This window comes from Tetrao urogallus, assembly GCF_951394365.1.
Source record: "Tetrao urogallus genome assembly, chromosome: 3".
In the NCBI taxonomy this organism is placed as follows: domain Eukaryota; kingdom Metazoa; phylum Chordata; class Aves; order Galliformes; family Phasianidae; genus Tetrao; species Tetrao urogallus.
Window position 1 is genome coordinate 12,527,812 of NC_136815.1, and position 18,939 is coordinate 12,546,750.

Consider the following 18,939-nt stretch of genomic DNA (forward strand, 5'->3'; position numbering starts at 1 on the left):
TCAGATTAGTAATGTCTTATTTTCTTGATAAATATGTCATGTTTTTTCCCTGGCATGATAACGTGGGACTTCCTCCCCTCCCCTCCCCTCCCCTCCCCTCCCCTCCCCTCCCCTCCCCTCCCCTCCCCTCCCCTCCCCTCCCCTCCCCATCTTCTCTGTTGGACAGTCAAGATCCTGATGTCATTCTCATCTCCAGCACAAAGAGAAACGGCAAAGAACTCCAGCACGTTACTGCAAAATAACGTGCGCATAATCGACGTAGAGTGTTTTGTGAAAGGGACTGAATGTGACCTGACAGAGAGAAATGAAAGTGTGTCATGGGGAGTGGGTGGCAAGGAAGGATGTGGGTTATATGGAGGTGGCAGTGACTGAGGCTGGCAGAACAACACTTTCAGATAAATCTTTGATTAATAGTATTTACCTTCTTTTCTGCGAGGAAAAAAAAAGAAACTAAAAAAAACCTTAAATAAGAATTTAATGAGGAAACAACTTCATGGATTTTCTGTTATGTTTTTGGTGGCATTGGTGGGTAAAATTTTTTGTTTGTTTGCTGCTGTTCTGTTTTTAGTTTTGGTCACTGTTTTTGGTCATTTAGGGTTGTTTTGAAAAAACAATTTTGATTTTTTCAACCAGATTCTACTGTAGAGGATTGAGCTGAGGAACAGAAATAGGGCTAAAGCAACTGGAAATGAATCAGGGGAGTGGGAGCAGTAAGAAGAAACTGCCTTGAGAAATACGTGAAGACAAGAGAGAACCAGTTAAGAAAAGGTGATGGAGAGAGGAGCTAACCAGTGAAGGGAACCAAGAGAGTGAAAACTGCAATAGGCTTTACTTAGTGAACGTTGTTGGAAAACAGAGAAAAATCAGATCACAAATGAAATATGTCACAAATTAAAGAATAAGGAAGAATGTGTGAGTGCTGCAGGGCAGGACTAAGAGTAAGGCAAACAAGTTAGTTGCGGTTTGTGTGCATCTGTATGTAAGGTATGTAAGTGCTGATATCCTTGCCTCCCCTAAATAAATTTGGAGAGCAATTTTAGCGTCACTGAGATCTGCCAAACAAAGGCAGGGGTTTGCTAAACAAAGGAAATCGACATGTTTCAATTTCCTGTGATGCTCCTTGTCCCCACATCCTTTATGTTACTGCTTGTAGCCAGCTATCATTTTAAAACCCCTTTGCTATCAGGCTGTGACCTTACGCTCTGTGCTGGGTTTTCCCTCGCTTACCAGTGGGTCTCCAAATTGGATTTCAGTCTTACATCTCAGGTCTTGCCTGACATGCTGATAACTGAGCAGCAGGATTTTCAGCTTCTGTGTTCAAAGCTCCTCTCTCCTAGAACTTCTGCAGTCATTTGTTTTGCAGCAACTTGTAAATTACTTCCACTATGGGCTGCTACCTCTGGTGCCCCAGCTCAAAATCAGTAGGTACTGAGGCTGGGCTGTAGCACGTAAGTTGTATGCACAGACATAGCTATTTAAATAGCCTACTGTCAATTCCTGCTTTAACACACATTTCCACTAATTGAAAATCCTTTTTCCCCCAGCTAGGAATCAGAGTTACACTGGAGTTGTTATTTCATCTCATTGCTTACACAGAGATTTTCCATTGATCTCTGAATCTATTAAAAGGGAAGATGAGCTCCCTGCCTGTGCTGCCAGCAGTGACAGCGCCAGAAAGTGGCCAAAGAGGCCAGCAGCATTTCTGCAGTGCTGCCTCCCAGGTGTTTCTTCTTCATTAGCTTTCAGAGGCCAATAATTGATCCAGAAAGGATTTGTGGTTTTGTCATAGTGGCTGCTAGTTTGTTTCAACTTTTTTTGGCAACTAAATGGTGATGCCTGGCATTTCTCGATCATCCAAGCCAAAATGTGGCACTTGAAGCAATGAAATGTTCATGCACATACTGCTCGATGGAGGTGCACCTGCTGCTTGTCTCCGCCAGCGAGACTTTCTCCTGTGACAGTTCATCAGCAAGACAGAGATCTGACAGCAGCCTTACTCATTCATCTCCTTTCCACAGCAGTTTTCATCCCTGCTTGTAGACTGTGTCCCCATCTTTCCCCTGGGTCTTGCTACAGCCTTGTCCTTTCTCAGAAGACATCTAATTCTTCTCTACGTCTATGATATTTTACTTGTGCAGCCAAGTAAAACTGTCTGTCTTTGTCTCTGAGCTGTCTCAATCTGAAGGGTCATTTTCTGCTATTACCAGACACACTCAATTGCTTTTTACTTTGTCCTGGATCAGCTCAGACTGCAGGAGCAGCATGCTTTGGGGTTGGTTGAGGTTTTACCAGAGGTGCAGTTTTTTTGACTGAAACAATTATTTTCCTAGCATTAATAGTTTTCCTTTTACTGTCAGAGAATTGCTTCAGTATAAGACCACAGCAAACTCAGCATCTTCTGGTCTTACATGTCCAAATTGTTAGTTCCATGTTTCTGTTGCCCTTCCATTTTTATGTTTTAACAACAATAACAGAAGTTTTGTTACTTACATGTATCAGATATATTATGTATTTTACATGCTGCCCAAGACTCTTCCTTCACTCAGTGCAGCCCAGGCAAGCCAAAAGGTTGGACACCCATGTTAGGCAGTGTCATTTTGAGGTTAAACCCAATTCTTACTAGTATTGTTGTAACAAAAATATGAAGGAAAAACACAAGAAGGAAAAATATAAGAGATCTTCTGTGCAATATGGGGAAAGAAATCTGCTCTGTAACATCACAGACATTTTGTATTAGATGGCTTTCATCATCATGATGGGTATGATGTGCTCTGCAGTGTCATACATGGTGATGTCAGCAAGTCCAGTGTTTGCACATGGTGATGTCAGCAAGTCCATCGCAGAACAGAATCCTTCCCTTATTACATGCTGTGCAACTCCATTGATGGCCCTTTTATTAAAGCCCGGTTCAGGGCAAATGAAAATGAAATCAACTGCGACAGCTCATTAGTGATACATACACCCTCTGCATGGACATCAACCTAGTCCAGCTCCCAAGAAGCAAGGAGCTACATCTGCAGTGACTGCTGTAAGTGGAAAGCCAGCGAGTAACTTAACACAGCGAGCACCGTTGTGACAGCAAGGGGACCTGGAGACTTTCACATAGAAAATTTCTACTTGGTTGCCAAATAGTGTTTGCTTTGCAAAATTGCTTTCACCTCCGTTTAAGCGCATCAAACAAACATGCTTCTTGTGTGCTGGGGAATTCATTGCACTGTCTACTGTCTCTGTGAAATATTTTCCTGAGCGGCTCAACTCAATATTTCTATTGCTTGATTTTAACAAACTTTATTCCTGGTTCATCTCCTAGTGCTGCATGGAGAATTAAACAAAAAACCTTAGTGGTTTGGTTTTTATTTTATTAAAAACTGTAGCTATGTAAATTGTATCTTTGATTGTGTTTACCAGATCCCCCCAAGTGCTGGAAGATTTCCTCTATTTCTACACTACATTCTACAATCAACAAAATTATTTACCACCATTTCCTGTAGTAGACAATGGAAGGGGAATGTCGTGAGTAGTTTGGCCTGCAATCCCTTTTTAAATTTGCAAAGTCCAAGGCAGATTTTTTTGTTCCTGGCTGTATTGGTGCAATATCAAAGTAGCGTGATGGACTTGAATAATTCTGGCTCCAGCTTATCATCAACTTCAAGAGATTTACTCCACGCTTTAATCAGTCACTGAATACATAGTATGACCCAGGAAAAGGCACAAAATGTAAAGCAGTGCCTGATTTGGTCTGGAGCCAGTGGTGGTGGGAGAAGTGCTTTCAAGAGATTTGATAAAGAGTATTTCTGAGATAATGAATGCTCCTACACAGAAGCCTTATCAAATGTGGAATGAACATGGTCTATCAAACATTTGCTTTCAACTTCTGATCCTCTGTGAAATAAAAGCTCTGGAAGCAGTGAGGAAGAGAGGTTGGGCTTCTTAGCAAGGTTACGGCATTTGGAGGTGCTGGGTTTTGTGTCACCTCCACGTTCCACGGGTGGAAAATGGGATGCTGGAAATACTCTTCTGCTCAGAGAAACTCTTTGAGAAGGAGAGAGAAAATTACTCTCTTCTTATGAGGTTTGCCAAATGATCTCTGAGAAAATGTGATATCATTCATATGCATTGCCAAGCTGGAGAGGTGCCGCGCATCTTGGCAGCCATCTAGAGCTAACATATAATTCCTTTGGGTTGGTATGGGCTTTATCAGAAACAGCTCCATATGCAGTATTTACATAACTGTGGTGGAGTGTGAGAATAAACACAGCTGTGGCATTGCCCTAAATATTTCAATTCCGTAGAGAATTAAGGGAACTTTATCACTGAACTGCAGATAAACATAAGTCAGTAAGCGGTGGTCAGTTTAGCCAAGGAACAAATCAAAGCTACAACGGCTGGTCTGCTTGGAAGCACTTAAGTACTTTAGTGTTGGAGTTTACTAAGGTCATTGGAGTTTTTTTTTTTTGCTTTTCAAAAAATATGGAAATACTGTCAGTCAGCTGCTAAACAAAAAGCATCATCCAAAAGGACTGGGGAAACAAAGCAGCTAGACCGAAGGGCAGAAAATAGGAGAGTTGACAGGGACATAGTGCTTTCAGCGTGTGATTGCAGTAGGAACCCACAGCTTACCAGGAGGATTATAAGAGAATTTCTGTCAGGATCTCCACACCACGTGGCCACAGGGGTGGAAGTTCTGGATTTCTGAGGGGAAATTTGTAAGGTTGGCTTCTTCAAGATAGTTTAGTGCACTGATCTCATAGCAAAACGTCAGTAGCAGAGCTCAGGCAGTTAAGGGTTTATACTTTAATCCTCACTTTAGGAATAAAAATGATCTCCTGCCTAGCAGCTTGCACAGGAGTGACACTTGCTGACCAGTGACGCTTGTATTCCTTAGGCTGTACCAGTGCAGTGGATGACAAGACTCAATTTCAGTGCTGTCAGTGCAGCTTTACTCCTATTTTGAATTCAGTTTTGATAAGTGTAGTGTGTTTTGTCCAATCTTCCTGTCACTCAGGTGATGGAATGAGGCAGTCTGTCTGCAGCTGTTAGTGTGTCAGCATCCAGCTTTGACTGCTGGCAGGCAATCCCCAGAATAGCCCCATTAGAAGTCACTGAAAGTAAGTATTCTTGCAAGCCTGATGCTGTATGTGTGCATGTGTGTACTAGAATTTATACACTGATATCACAGTATGATGCATATGTATTAGAAAACATTATGAGATCTCAAACTGAAATAGCACTCCCTAGTTTTGAATCAATGAAGAAACTGTTAAGAGCTGTCTAAATGCTCATTATTTTAGAGGACAAAATTATAGCAGAAATAGCAAACAGCCACCATCAAGGGAAATACACTTGGATGAAAGCTCAAGTCAAACATTACCTGTTTGTTCATATCTAGTTGCTTAACGTAAGAGTTGAAGTGTACTCCAAGCTGTAGGGAAGGAAGTTGCCGTTGGAACCTATTTCAGCTCCAGATAATGTTTTATGAAACCAGAGGTTGCCACAGCTCTAACTTAAAAGAAATGACAGGAGCTTGCTATTTCTTTGCAACTGCAAAAGCAGCAAATTCTTTTGTGTCTTTACAGTTTTTGTTCAGCACTTTGTTTACAATGTGAGATGTGGCGACTTTGGAGATGGGAGTTCTCTTATAGAAACCACAAGCTTTGCAAAGAGCATTGTTTGACAAAATCCACACTGTGCAATAACATTTTTCAAGGCTGTTACAATACTGTTATGCTGTCCAGTTATTTTTTTTCTTTGAAAGAAGTGTGGAAATGAGAGGCAGAGTGCAGAAAATACTGAGTGCTATTCCTGGCTTGTTCCCTGCCTCATCTGGATGTTTTTTTGGGTGCTTTTCCCCCTGGGTGAAATGGGGACACTCTCTCCAAACTCGCTTGTGAAATGCTTGTGATCTTGTGCCAAAAAGTGCTCTGTAAGGAGTAAGCAGCATTTCGCTAAGTACCACAGCGTGCTTTGAAAATCCAGGTCTGTGTAGTTTTTAACCATTGCTTAGATGTACAAATTCAGACTCAAGCTCAGGTGACATAGAGAGAGCGATGTTTGTGATGAGAAGGCAAAGCAGTGCGGTGGCCATGTGTGTTGTTACTAACAGTCATCAAAGTAAGTGTTTATCTGCAAATAGAATTTTCTTATTCTCCAGATCTGCATCACATAATAAGGAATTTTTCTTTCAATATCTGAATTTGGACCCTCAGTGCATTCTGGAGTGACTACGTAAGAGCTGTTATATTCAGAAAGTGCTGAGTTCCAGTGACTTCACTGAGGAAAGTGCACTATTGTGTTGGCTCAGCGGTTTCCGGAAAATAATCCCACTTTTTAAACTATATAAGCAGTCATTTAGAACCCTGAACAGTTCAGTTGCTTCGTTTGGAAAGTCATGACCTTTTCTATCTTTAGAGCAATGTCTGCTTGGAGACTTCCCCTTCCGAAAATGGACAAACAAGAGACGAGCAGCCCTCATCCTCTCAGCCCCAGAGAGCTACACAGATTGAGTTGCCTTCTGTTCTTCTGCTTGGTTTTAATCAATTAATTAAAAACTCTCAATTGTTAGTCAAGCTCTGAATTGCAGGATTTTGTAATTGCATAACAAATATTTGTATTACAGTAGTCTTGAACCTCAATCTGAATAAGTTCTACTGAACTTACTACTTTTCTAATAGAGAAAAGAGTCATCGTGTGTCCCAGAGGGCAGGCAGCAATGCACAGGACAGAAGGCTGAGGCTCAAAGCTGAGGTTGAAGTTGTCTGGGTGACATTCAGGAAAAGGAACTGTGTTTAAAGTGAAAAAGCACAAATGTAAGTGCAGTTCAGTGATGGACAATGAGCAGAGCTTGGTTTTATAATTGCTACATGAAGATAAAGCAGGCTATTATTTAGTGGGTTATTTAGCAAATGGTCAAGTAAAAGTGATCCACAAAGCCCACTGCTAATTAACTGCTACTAACTTCACTTCACTGAGAGCAGTGCTGAAATAGCAGCAACTGTCTCTCAAAGCATTTTTGTTATTGTTAGTAAAGATGTTGGCACAGTTCTCATAACCACAGTAGACAGGACCCATTTCCCTGAAACTGTATTTGTCTGTGCTTTTGAAACCACAGCTGTGGGGTAGAAGCCCACAGGATGGTCTAGTAAAAATGTTCTGGGGGAAAAGCATCTCTCCCTGCAAGACTTTGGAAAACTGTAAAAGATTGCCGGAAGCAATCATACAGTTGTGGTTAGTGCTTTCTTGCCATCACTGGTAGCAGGGTCTAAATGGAACGTTGTGGGTATTTGCTACTCCTGGGTAAGGCCAATTACACTCGGCTTCTAGTTCATGCTGAGTGGTGTTGCTGAAACTGCAGTGTAGTCCTAAGAAAATTCCTTTGTTTAGGATTAGGGTTTTTCACTTCCTTTAGCTTTGTATGTATAAAATAAACATACTGAGAAACTTTAGGTGAGCTATAAACATACAGATAAAGAAGGTGGCAGCTCACCCTCAGTTTCTCCTGTTTTTTGATGGGTACCATGGCAGAGTGCAAAGCCTGGGGAGCTGCTGAGCAGGAAGGGTAGGTAAGCACCCAGAAAAACTTTCATAATATCTTTTAAAACAATGAATGAACGCTCCTCCTGCCTATGCATTTGAAACTCCTATTGACTTGCCAGATGCGGGGTTGAATCAGCAATGAAAGTAACTGGCAAATTACTTGTCAAAGATCAGTAATTTGCAGTAACATCAGAACAGACCTGAGTTCAGTTAGAGGATCTCACTCTGTTCAGATGTTGTAAAGGTAAGTTTTTAGTGCTAGGTCTTGAAATTAGTATCCTCCAGTTTAACTGGTAGCTATCACTAAGTGAGGTAATAAATGTAGTCATAAAGCAGTATCTGAGTGAACATAATCTTTTTCCCCCCCATTTTTCTAGACTTATTGAAGTTCATTCACCTGATGCCAAGCACACCGTGGTTCTCAGGAGTAAGGACTCAGCTACTGCCCAGGCCTGGTTCAATGCCATCCACTCCAGTGTCAATGATCTCATCCCCAGGGTGATTGCAGAGGTCAGAGACCAGCTGGGTAAAGCAGGGATTGCTGGAAGTCGAGAGATTAGACATCTAGGCTGGCTTGCAGAAAAGGTAATGGAAATGTTCTTATTTTCATTTCTAAGTTCTCTTTCTTGCTATAAGGTTCTGGGTTTTTATTCAGCTTTCACTGAAGACCCTTCTTTTCTTAATGTGCCAAATATCTTGATTACCTTGATTTTGTTTTGTTTTGTTTTGTTTTGCTTTAATGTAACTGGAAAGTTCTTTGAGGCTTCAGTACATCAAGTAGTGAAGGCTTTCCTGCGAGATCACAAGTCTCATGACCAGTCCAGGTGAAGTGTGTGGTGTCAGAAAAATTTGATGGCAGCCTCAGACTCCTCTATGTTACATCTCCTGATCATGTATGTGAGGCTGCCTGCCTTTGTCCCCCTCCTGCTGCTGTCCTGGGAACAGAGACTCAGCTGTACTCAGATCTGGTGAGGCCGCACCTAGAGTATTGTGTTCAGATTTGGGCCCCTCACTACAAGGAAGACATTGAGGGCCTGGAATGTGTCCAGAGAAGGGCAACGAAACTGGTGAGGGGTCTGGAGCACAAGTCTTATGAGGAGCGGCTGAGGGAGCTGGGAATGTTCAGTCTGGAGAAGAGGAGGCTCAGGGGAGACCTCATTGCACTCTACAACTTCCTGAAGGGAGGTTGTAATGAGGAAGGGTTTGTCCTTTTCCCCCAAGTAATAAACAAGACCTGAGAAAATGGTCACAAGTGGAGGAGGTTTAGATAAGGAAAAACATTTTCTCTCAGAGAGTGGTCAGGCACTGGAATGGCTGCCTAGGGAGATGGTGGAGTTGCTGTCCCTGGCAATGTTCAAGAGGAGTCTGGATGAGGAGCTACGAGATATGGTTTAGTGCTTGTGGTAGTAATGGTAATGGGAGGACGGTTGGACTAGATGATCTTGTAGGTCCTTTCCAACCTTGTGACTCTGATTCTATGATTAGCATTATAGGGAGTGTGAAAATCTGGGGAAAATAATCTCAGCTCTTCCTAAAAACACAGAAGCCTCAGTGAGTAAATTTTCATAGCATTAAGCTGGGCAGCTGTAAAGTGTTGAACCTTGTTTTCTCTTCATATCCATTTCTATAAACTTAAGAAGAACTGAGTCTGCAAGTCCTCTTCTGTTCTAAAATCCTTGCCTTTGAAAGGGTAACCACTCTGTAGCAGATTATGTACACCTTATACTTAGTAAATTAACAGATCATTTGAAGTGGACGTATTACATGCTTCTTGTTTGTGAATATCCTGTTCTTATTATCAGGTGTGTGATCAATAGTGCTTGGCACTAGTGGGGTGCATGTAGGCAGCTGTGAGTGTGGTCTCAGCACAGCCACAAATGGGATGCGTGGACAGGAGATGGGCTGCATTCTGAATAGTTTTAATTGCAATAAAGATTCTTTTGGCTGAAAATGTTTACAGTAATCCATGCTATTGTTTTAAAACTCTGCAAGAGTTCTCTTTTCCTATTGCTGAAAGTAATGTTTCTTCTTGTGGAGGAAACACCCTTAAGGTGTTTTCTTCTTGTCAGATACTACATGAAATCCCATTCACACACTTCTTTCCCCTCTTCATTCTGCCTTATAGACCACATGTCTGTGGTTCATGTTATTCAGCATGGCCCATGCTGCTGATTTTAGTGGCAAAACTAAAATGTGTTGCTTTTAATAGCACCAAGTTGCAGTTCATCCAGTTCCAGGGTATTTAGAATGGCTGTCATCAAGAGCTGGCCTTGAGAGATTTGTAACAGCCTTGTAACCAAAAGTTAATGTTTTTTTAACTAAACTAACCATCCAGAGCTTTGCAATAGTAATGCTGTGAGGTCAGAAGATCCCAGCTTCTTCTTTTTTAGGAGACCCATATAAAAGTAGAGAAAATCTCTACATATGGTAAAAATCTATGTTAAATTGCTTTTTTTACTGAACTCTGGGCTGTAAATCCTGGATGTAAAAGATCACCTGAAGAGTGGGAGAGGAGAGTTCAAACTGTACAGAGAGCTGTTCCAGAGGTGTTCGAGTAGCTGGGTGCTGACCGCGGGGCATTCTATGCCTCGTGTGCTGAACCCAAGATAGCCAGAAATGAAATTCTGCAGTGATTTTTGGAGTAACACCAGGAACAATGACTTCCTTCTCCTGGGGTGCACTTCCCTTCCATGTTCACTGTTGCTTAGTTTCTAAATGCTGGAGCTTAGAAAGCAAAATTGTGAGGGAAGGGACCTCATTATTAGCAGCCACAAAATAAAATATGTGTTTTGTATTCCTCTCGATGGTGCCATTAATTTCTCTCTGATATGTTGTGGCATATCTTGCCATTTTTCCATAGGTAGCAGTTGGAAGAAATCTGAACTCAGGTTTGGTAAGCTTGGTAGGCTATAACTTTTAAGACTGCTTCTATGGTATCAGACTGTGTTTCTTACATAGCATATCGTCACAGTGAGTTCTCAGTAAAATGAAGTGGTGCTAGCTGAGATGAATTGCTTTGGCTGTCTAGGGAATGCAAAATGTAATCCCATAGAAATTCCACCATAATTTGCTGTGATTACTCTCTGCTTTCATTAAACTATTTCCTGGTTTGACATTTTTTATATGTCTCTGCTCTAAACTTAGCTCTGAACTTCAACCTTAACATTTCTACAAAAATAGATTCATTAGCTGAGCCTCCCTCAGGTGGATAATATTAACATTAATAGTAGGATATCGAAAGTACTACGCAATTGCATGCTAATGGGATTCTTCCACTTCCACTGAAATCTGATAAGATTGCCCTAAATTTATGGGCAGGAACGCTCCGTCCTGTAGGTCAGCCTTGTCAGGGGGCAAGGAACTCCCTGCCTTTGCCCCAGGGTGTGCACATGTGCCCATCAGCATTTACAGCAAGGGCCCTGCATCACTTGAAGAAAGCAAACTATTGTGTGGCTTTATTACAGGTAAGGAGAAAAACAGCCAGAAGCAGTCATTAGAGATGCTAAATTCCCTGTTTTAGAGAGACACTGACCTTGTACTATCCTTGACCTTATGGAACGGGTTCTGAAGCCAGCCAAGGATTAGGCAGTTATGTTAAATGCTGGCATCCTAAAATGTGCCTGCAACTAACAGAAATGTCAAGTGCTGGTTTATAGTGAAACGTGTGGACTCACCATAACCTTTCTTGTATTTCTCATTAACCAGCAAAACTTGTGGCATTAACAAGTGTGTAAGTGGGAGGGAACAGCTGCATGTGGGTGTTAATCTTTTTTTAATTCTAAACCTTTTTTTTAGGGCTCCCTGTAAAGATACTACTAATGACCAAATACGGAAAGAGAAGTAATATAATCCCTGAGGAGCTTCTCCATGTGCATATTAGTTGCCCCTCTTCTTTCCAGTAATGCTCTCAAATCCCTTTAAGAATGTATTTTCACTTCTCACCCATTTTTTTTATGGTTCTGGGCATCCTGTGGGTTAGAGGGGAGCTGAAACAGGCACTCCTGCTTTTCTCATTAAATTTACCCAGCTACTGCTGAGTTCCTTTGTGAGAAGCAAGCTCTGCTCTTGCGTTGGAGAGTCAACTTATCAAGGAAATGATGGTTTATTTTGTCGCTTCATAATGTCTGTTCCGGTAGATTGAGATACTACTGACAAAATTTTATCTCTATTTTTGCTTCTTTAATGCAAACGCAATGAGGTGTTCTGGACAAAGTGGTTTTGCAAAGGTTGTTTTTTCCTATTCAGAAATTGGCTACACGAGCGTTGGAACTGCAGTGAGGTGCCAGCCCTGTAGCTAGGTCAGTAAAAACCAAAAACCCAACCAGAAAAGAAACCCCCATGTTTCTGCCTCTCATTGTTCTTTCTGTGCCGGTGATGCTTTAAATGCAGACTTGGCAAAAGGAAAAACCACTTCTGTAGCCGGAGAACATTCTGCTTTCTGAATGCCAAACATCTCAGCAGACAATAGCTTTGCTAAAATGGTCTCAAGGCTCCTTTGAGAAACTTGAAAATAGGGGTGGCTGCAAGTTGGCTTTTATAATGGTAATATTTGGAGCAGCAAGAAAAATGCTTCTCTTGGTTTTTCTTGCTGGATCTTAACTTCAGCATTTCACTCACATTTACATAGCTCTGCACACTCCAGGAAAATGTGTCACTGCTCTCAGAAATCTGATGGGAGATGAGAATGGAGAAAATACCTGATATGGAGGGAAAATAGCCAGACGGGCATGATGAATTAGAGGTGTTTTTCAGCTCGTGACGCTATCTCTGAAATGAGAAATGTGTTAATATATTACAGGCTGTTCGGTCTCCTCAGACCTTAGATAACCATATCACTGAATTGAGCTGAAGTGTAGGACATGCCATAGCAGTGATCTTCAGTGTGGAGCTCTCTGTTTCAGCATTGTATTTACCTTCCCGTTTTCCCTCTACTTCTGAGCAGGGAGTGATAGCAGTGAGACTGTGGGACGTGCAAGCTGTCCAAACAAGATTTAGACAAATGACATAAGAGCTTATTTGAAGGCTTTTTTTTCCTCCAGTATGAAATAAAAACGTTTCTGTTTTACCATTTCCTTTGCACCTATGTTCATTGGTTAGAAAAACAAGCAGACAGAAACAGAGCCGCATTGTTATTCTTATCACAGGGCTGTGAGTTTTCAAAGAAGAGAAGAGATGCTTCAGTTTTAAAATTTTATATAATTCCTGAATTTCTAGAACAGACTTTGAACAGTGACCTTAAAACGTCTTTGCATGAGAAAACCACCAGCCTGTCGCCGTGTAGTTAAAGCATTTTGACTTTATTTAACAGCGTGAACATCTGCTTTTAACCACCTTCCTGTGACACAGTATAAAAGCACAGCAGGTGCTGGACAGCATTTAGAAATCCCTGGCATGGCTGTGTCCCTGGCTGCGGTGCCTTTGATGCAGATACGTGGCCACATGTGCAGCTCTGGGCTGGCTGCTGCTGTCCCCCTCAGCTCTCCCAGCCCTCCTATCGCTGTGGTAGCAGTGCCCATCTGTCCCTGTAATGAGCCAGATCAGATGGTTATGCTGGCAGAAAACTCATTACTTTTGGGGGAAAACACAGATTCCAGTGCCAGAGTAGTGAGAGCATGTGGCAGAGGTGTAGGGGCTGGGTGATGGGGCTGCCTCTTTCAGCAGCATGTAGCTCCTCAGCTGTGCAGGAGATAAATCTGGGTTGCACTGATCGCCAGCTCTTCATTCTGACTTGAGAAAATACCTGTGTGTTAAGTCTCAAACTGCAGTGAACTTTGGGCTGTACTGTTCTAACCCGTATTGCAAATCAGCATATTGCTTAACCAGATAAATAACCTGCTAGAAACATTGGAGTTTGCTCAGAAAACTGTAATTCCAGTCTGTTTTTTCTTTCTTGCAAGGAAATTGTGTTCATGTAGAGTTCATGTGGTCTTATGAATTTCCAGTCTTTACAGCTTTTTTTTTCTTCATTCAGTCTAGGTATTCTTTAGTAGTTATGCATTCCTTCTCTCTCTCTCTCTCCCTCCATCTCTCTCTTTCCTTCTCTGTCTCTGTCTCTGTCTCTCTTTACCCATCTATAAGACAAGCAAGGCAGTTTGGACGTGGCTTGTTCTGAATGGCTAGAAGACCTGATTTGTCATACTGATAACATACAGATGGTCATAACCTTAACATTAATCTGACCTTCTGTAGTTCACACATACCTCAAATTGGAAAATCATGCATTTAGAAATTAGAAATTGTATTTTTAAATTCTGACTAATTACTTGCTGTGGAGCCCTTCAGTAGAAATGGAGAGTCCTATTTTTGCCCTCTGTCACTTACCCTCATAACTTATTAATGCCAGAACTTATTTGTTTGCTTCGTAAAATACCACAACAGAGCACTTAATTACATTAACAGTCTTCATTATCTGGGATAGCGATCAGCCTGACCTAAGGAAAGACGTAAACCTGAACTAGCATGTAGTAATTTCCTCTCCCTGATTCAGTGAGGTCCACAGTGAGGTCAATTCATCAACAGTAATATCGATCTCTTGTTGTTTTAGGTGCATTCAGTAAATGGATATATTAAGAAAAATTCTAGCTAAAAGCAGTCATTTCATTAATGTAGCACATGCTTTTTTTCCATGTGCTGATGAAAGCTGAGTTGAGCAAATTATAAATTTAAGTTGGGAGGAAGTGCTCAGTACAAAGGGATTAGAAAGAGGAGTAAGTGTAAAGATTGGGCTGGTAAATCATGAAAAATTACAGGATTAGGGTAGTAAATTGAAGGTATGACAGTGAAAGGTCTGAGCTTGAAAGTTAGTCTGTGGTACAGCTTGTTTTTTTTAGGGCAGAAGAAAACAAAACCTGTGATCAGATAATTACAGAGCACGGTTCTACAGCGGGTGAATGCTATTGTGCTTGTGTGAGCCTTCAGATGTAAAAGCATTCTCTCAGAATTTGAGCTGAAGTATAAAGTGAGGCCCCGCATGTCCCCTTGCCTTTCCCACAAGAGTTGAGTTGGCTCTGGCCAGATTCCAGCAGAAGTAATTACACCGTGCCTGTTCTCCCTTCTACATTTTGATCTGTTTCAGCAGTGCTCATTCTGATTTCACGATCCACATAAACCTCAGAAAAGAAGAGAAAGTTTCTTTCTAATGTCATTCTGCTCTGGTTTTAACTTCTCCCTTCCTTCGCCCGGAGACTGGTGAGCTCTGAGCTGTAACGCCTGCTCCAGCGAAGCCTGGGGAGGACAAGAGGTGCTGCTCAGATTGCAGGTGCTGCCTCTGCTTCTGGGTCAGAAGGATCGCAGGCCTTGAAAGGGAAGGAGGAGAGAGTGCCATAAGGAAATGAGCAGGTTTGCAGCCTGCTGGACTGGAGGAGCTGTTTCTTTTGGCAGAGCTGTGTTTGCAGGAGCACATGCTGGCATGGTCCTGAGCACAGTTGCTTTCCATGGTTCAGTAGGCCACTAAGGCATTGGAACTTAACTCTTTTTTGTACGTTACCCTATTCTCCATCTTTTGCCTTGGCAGCTGCAGTTGGATCTGTCTGCTGGTTTAGCTCGCCGTAGGGACTGCACAGCTCCAAAAGCCCGTTTCTGAATGTATGTGCATTCAAGTTCAGCTGGGAAAAAAAGCAGGAGTGATGTAGGTATGGTGTGAAGGAAGGCTTTGATCCTCTTCCTCCTGAAGCAGGTGAAAGGCCTTTTTTTCTCTCAGCTTCTGACAGTAAATACTGCAAGAAATACAATGAAAGAATTGGGAACAGCAGTGCTCCTTAGTTCTCACACGTGATGTAAATGCAACAAATAAAGCACATTGCATAAGGGGGGAGACACATCTCCTGAATGCATATGAAACCTGGCCTTCAGTGGGTGCCCTTCTAAGTGGAGCTGCACTGCTAAGGAAAGCTCCGAGCATTTGCTGTCAAATCGATGCCCACCCAGCTTTGTTCTTTTTCTTCAGTGTTACCTTTATTCTCTTTTTCTGCTCTGTCTCCTGAAGTTAAAAAGTCACTTTCAGGGAAATGGAAAGGTCCAGTAGAATCACAGAATTATTAAGGTTGGAAAAGACCTCGAAGATCATCCAGTTCAACCATCAACCCCTATTCAGCCTGAAATTAGGGGCACTATGACCTTCAGGCTCTGCCCATTGTGAATTCTTCTCACCCTAGTCACCAGTTTTTGTTTTTTTTTTCTCTAGCACAACAGTGCTCTCATTTCAGCCTTTTTGATTAATAATGTAAGTAAATTGATTAGAAAGCAGCAGAATAGGCCATCAAAAAAAAATACTCCTTCTACCCTGCAGTCCCACCAAAACCCTCAGTCAGTAAGAATGCAGGCAAATGTAGTGCTGTTCCTGGTAAAAATGACCCAATTTGGAGTAATTTTTTTTGCTTTTTCCACTTCATTTTTTAAGTAATGCTGCCCTATCCTGCTCTGTTGTTGAGTTTCCAGTCAGAGGTGTGTTGTCCCTACCCACAAGTGCTTTTAGGACACTTTAGATAGTTAATGTTTGAGGGATATTGCAACACAGCAGAGTAGCCGTTGGTAAAAGCAGAAGCAATATGCCTTGTATTCTGTTTTGCCAAACAACTGCTAACAGAGAAAAATAAACAGTTCTCTAAAAATACTTTGAGAAGAAGCTGTGTTCTCTGTTGGAAAGAGGGATTGACCTTTAGAAGAATAGGAGAGTTAAAAAAAAAAAAAAGTGATGAGGGATAAGTTACATGCACTATAATTTTCAGTGTGGCAAGACATTTGCTCAATGCAGACTCTACAAATCCAGTCCAATTTTAATCCTCAACCTCTGTTTGTGTAATAGGTTCCTGAGGCTATTAATGCCAGCCTTTTACCTTTTACCATATCCTGTAAAAATAAAATTATACCCATCATACCATGACAGCCCTTACAAAAATGTGCCATTAGACAATTATAATGCAACACAGCAACTCTGGAGACTGCAAAGAAGTATTTCTCTTACAGCCTAATTGTTGTATCAATAGCATTTTCAACGCACTCAGTTACTGAGAAAGAAAAGAACATGATGATACCATATGTAAAATAGTGTATTTTGGAGTATTGATTTCTGAGTCTGACTGCAACAAGAGTGCTTGAGTTATGAGCCAAATCCTCGTAAGAACTGTACTTGAAACAAATCCATGGTTGAAAAGGTTTCTTCTATCATTTCTCTTCTCTCCCACTGTCATGTGAGTGTCTGTTTTATTTTCATTATTTTAAGACAGGAAATGTTTTGACATTGGAGTTTTAACTAAAAGGAGTAATAGGGCTGATTGAAAAAGGTTCTTGTATTCCCTTCCCCCAGATCCTTCGATTCTGAAGATTTATTTTCATCTGCAGAATTACTCTCTCTGTTTAACCAGACAGTAATTGATAGTGCATATCAAGATAATTAGTCTAACTAGTCTCCTAGAGCCCAAACCCCATGGCTACCTTTAAGTTCTGCATTGTCTATATTGTAACATAAATAAAAGCTTTAGCAAAGGACTGAAAAAAATAGCAAATTGATAGCACGGGAGCCTCCCTGCCCTTTCCGCAGGGTTTCCTCTTCTCATTTTTAATGAGGCCTGTATTAGTTGTCATTTGTACCTCCCCTGATGAATAGTTGGAAAGAAAAGCTTGCTATGTGCACAGCAAAATTTGTGCCAAGTTGCTGACCTTTGCTTTTGCTAAGACCTCATTTGAGTCTCAGTCCCAAGCCCAAGCATATTGTTGGATCAATCATGTTGATTTTTGGCTCTGATAGTAATGCACAGCTAATGAGTTGTGTGGTGTACATATTAACCTCAGACCTGGCAGCATTAATGCCAAGCACGTAGCAGAATCACGCTGGGGCATCAGAAAAGACATACAGCGCAGGCATCTTAATAGAGGCAGACAATTAAAAACAGTATCACAGGTTCACTGCTTGTGGGATGTAGGACTTAATCAAAGCAGGAAAAACAAAACATCTTTTGTCTGTTTGGAAAAAAAAATCTCAACATCATAAATATGCTTTATGATCTGTGAAATAGAGAGGAAAGCCTGAATGTTTAAGCAGCAAGATAATGATTTTACTACCAAAAGGGAATCTACTTTGGGGAATAGCCATTGAATAACACTAGATTTAATCTTGTTGGAGACTACCATGTAATGATTATCATGACATTTCAAGGAATTTATAAGCAATGGTATAAGTTTTGGTTTACCAACTGCATGACATGTTATTTAGCAATACTTCAGCAAAGGTCTTATATCCTTACAAGTAAAATTTCCTAAGACCAAGTGTTGAATTCCCAGAAACAGCCAGCACTGCTGATTTTGAAAGCAGCTGTTTCTGATCACTGACAAAAGTAACACTTCCTTCAAAGGAACAGATTTTGATCTCTTTTTACAAATATAAATCTAGGGAGAGACAATACATTGCTCATCAACAATGTGGAAAGATGGACAAAAATCTCAACATGCATAGCATCCTTCTCCTGGCTCATTTCCTACTTTTAGGATTAGGAAAGGAAGGAAGAGTTGCACAATGGATGCATAAAAAAGCAATGTTTTCAGTTTTGATGTAAGTCCTAAACAGCCAGCTGCAGGGAACAGGGAAACAAAGATGGAATAAATGCGATTTTCGAAGGTCGCACGCAGGTTGTGGCCCCTTCTTTATGCAATGAAAACTAATCAATAAGGCCAAAGAAACATTTCTGCTTGAAACAGAAAATCAAGTGAAATGAATGGGAAAACCTGAAGTACATAGAGATGCAATCTTTGATGTTCATGTTTGACTTTGGGTGAAGCAGTACCAAGTCCTGGCGGAAAGTGGGCATGAGGAAAGAAAAGTGGTCTCACACCCACATGAAGCATGGGGAATGTACCCTGTCAGATGTATGTACGTGTAGAGAAACTGGGTGCTGTTGTAACATCCCAGACCTCACAGCAGAACCTGTTGGAATTACACTGAATTATTTTTTTTTAGTGCTACCACATTGCACGAAAGTAATGCAGTTTTATTAGAGGTGTTGTATGTGAATATGAGAAATAAGCACAGAATAAGATCCATAGAAAAAATGCACAGTCTATTGTAGATTTTTTCTTGCTGAAAATGTCACACAAAATCATGTTTTTCTTGTGCTATAATAGTCATGTTGTTTTTTTTCCTCTTTTAATCTACTTGTGCTGGCACTTTTTGTTAATGCACAGCTTAGTCTTATTTCAGTACAGGGGATGAGAAGAGTCAGAAAGTGAAAAAGGGCAGCATTTAGATGGCATGCTGTTGAGTGAGCTATCTCTCCAGCAGGTGACATAGGGTGGTTAACTACAGCAGCTTCAGCAGGTTCCGGCTTGTTTCCAGCTCCAGTTCAAGACTGTTGAGGATCATCTCAAACACCTGGAGAGATACCTACGAATATACGTATTTCAAGTTTTTTAAAG

General features: G+C 41.2%; 1 protein-coding gene across 1 annotated transcript in view; it reads left to right on the forward strand.

Annotated features, from left to right (window-relative positions):
- Positions 1 to 18,939, forward strand: part of SNTB1 (syntrophin beta 1) — a gene marked incomplete at both ends in the record, with an annotated part of 103,432 nt that overhangs the window by 60,640 nt on the left and 23,853 nt on the right. Inside the window, one exon of the mRNA XM_079533819.1 lies at positions 7,911 to 8,118. Coding sequence (XP_079389945.1) covers positions 7,911 to 8,118 — 208 coding nt within the window. The remainder of the gene's footprint in view (positions 1 to 7,910; positions 8,119 to 18,939) is intronic.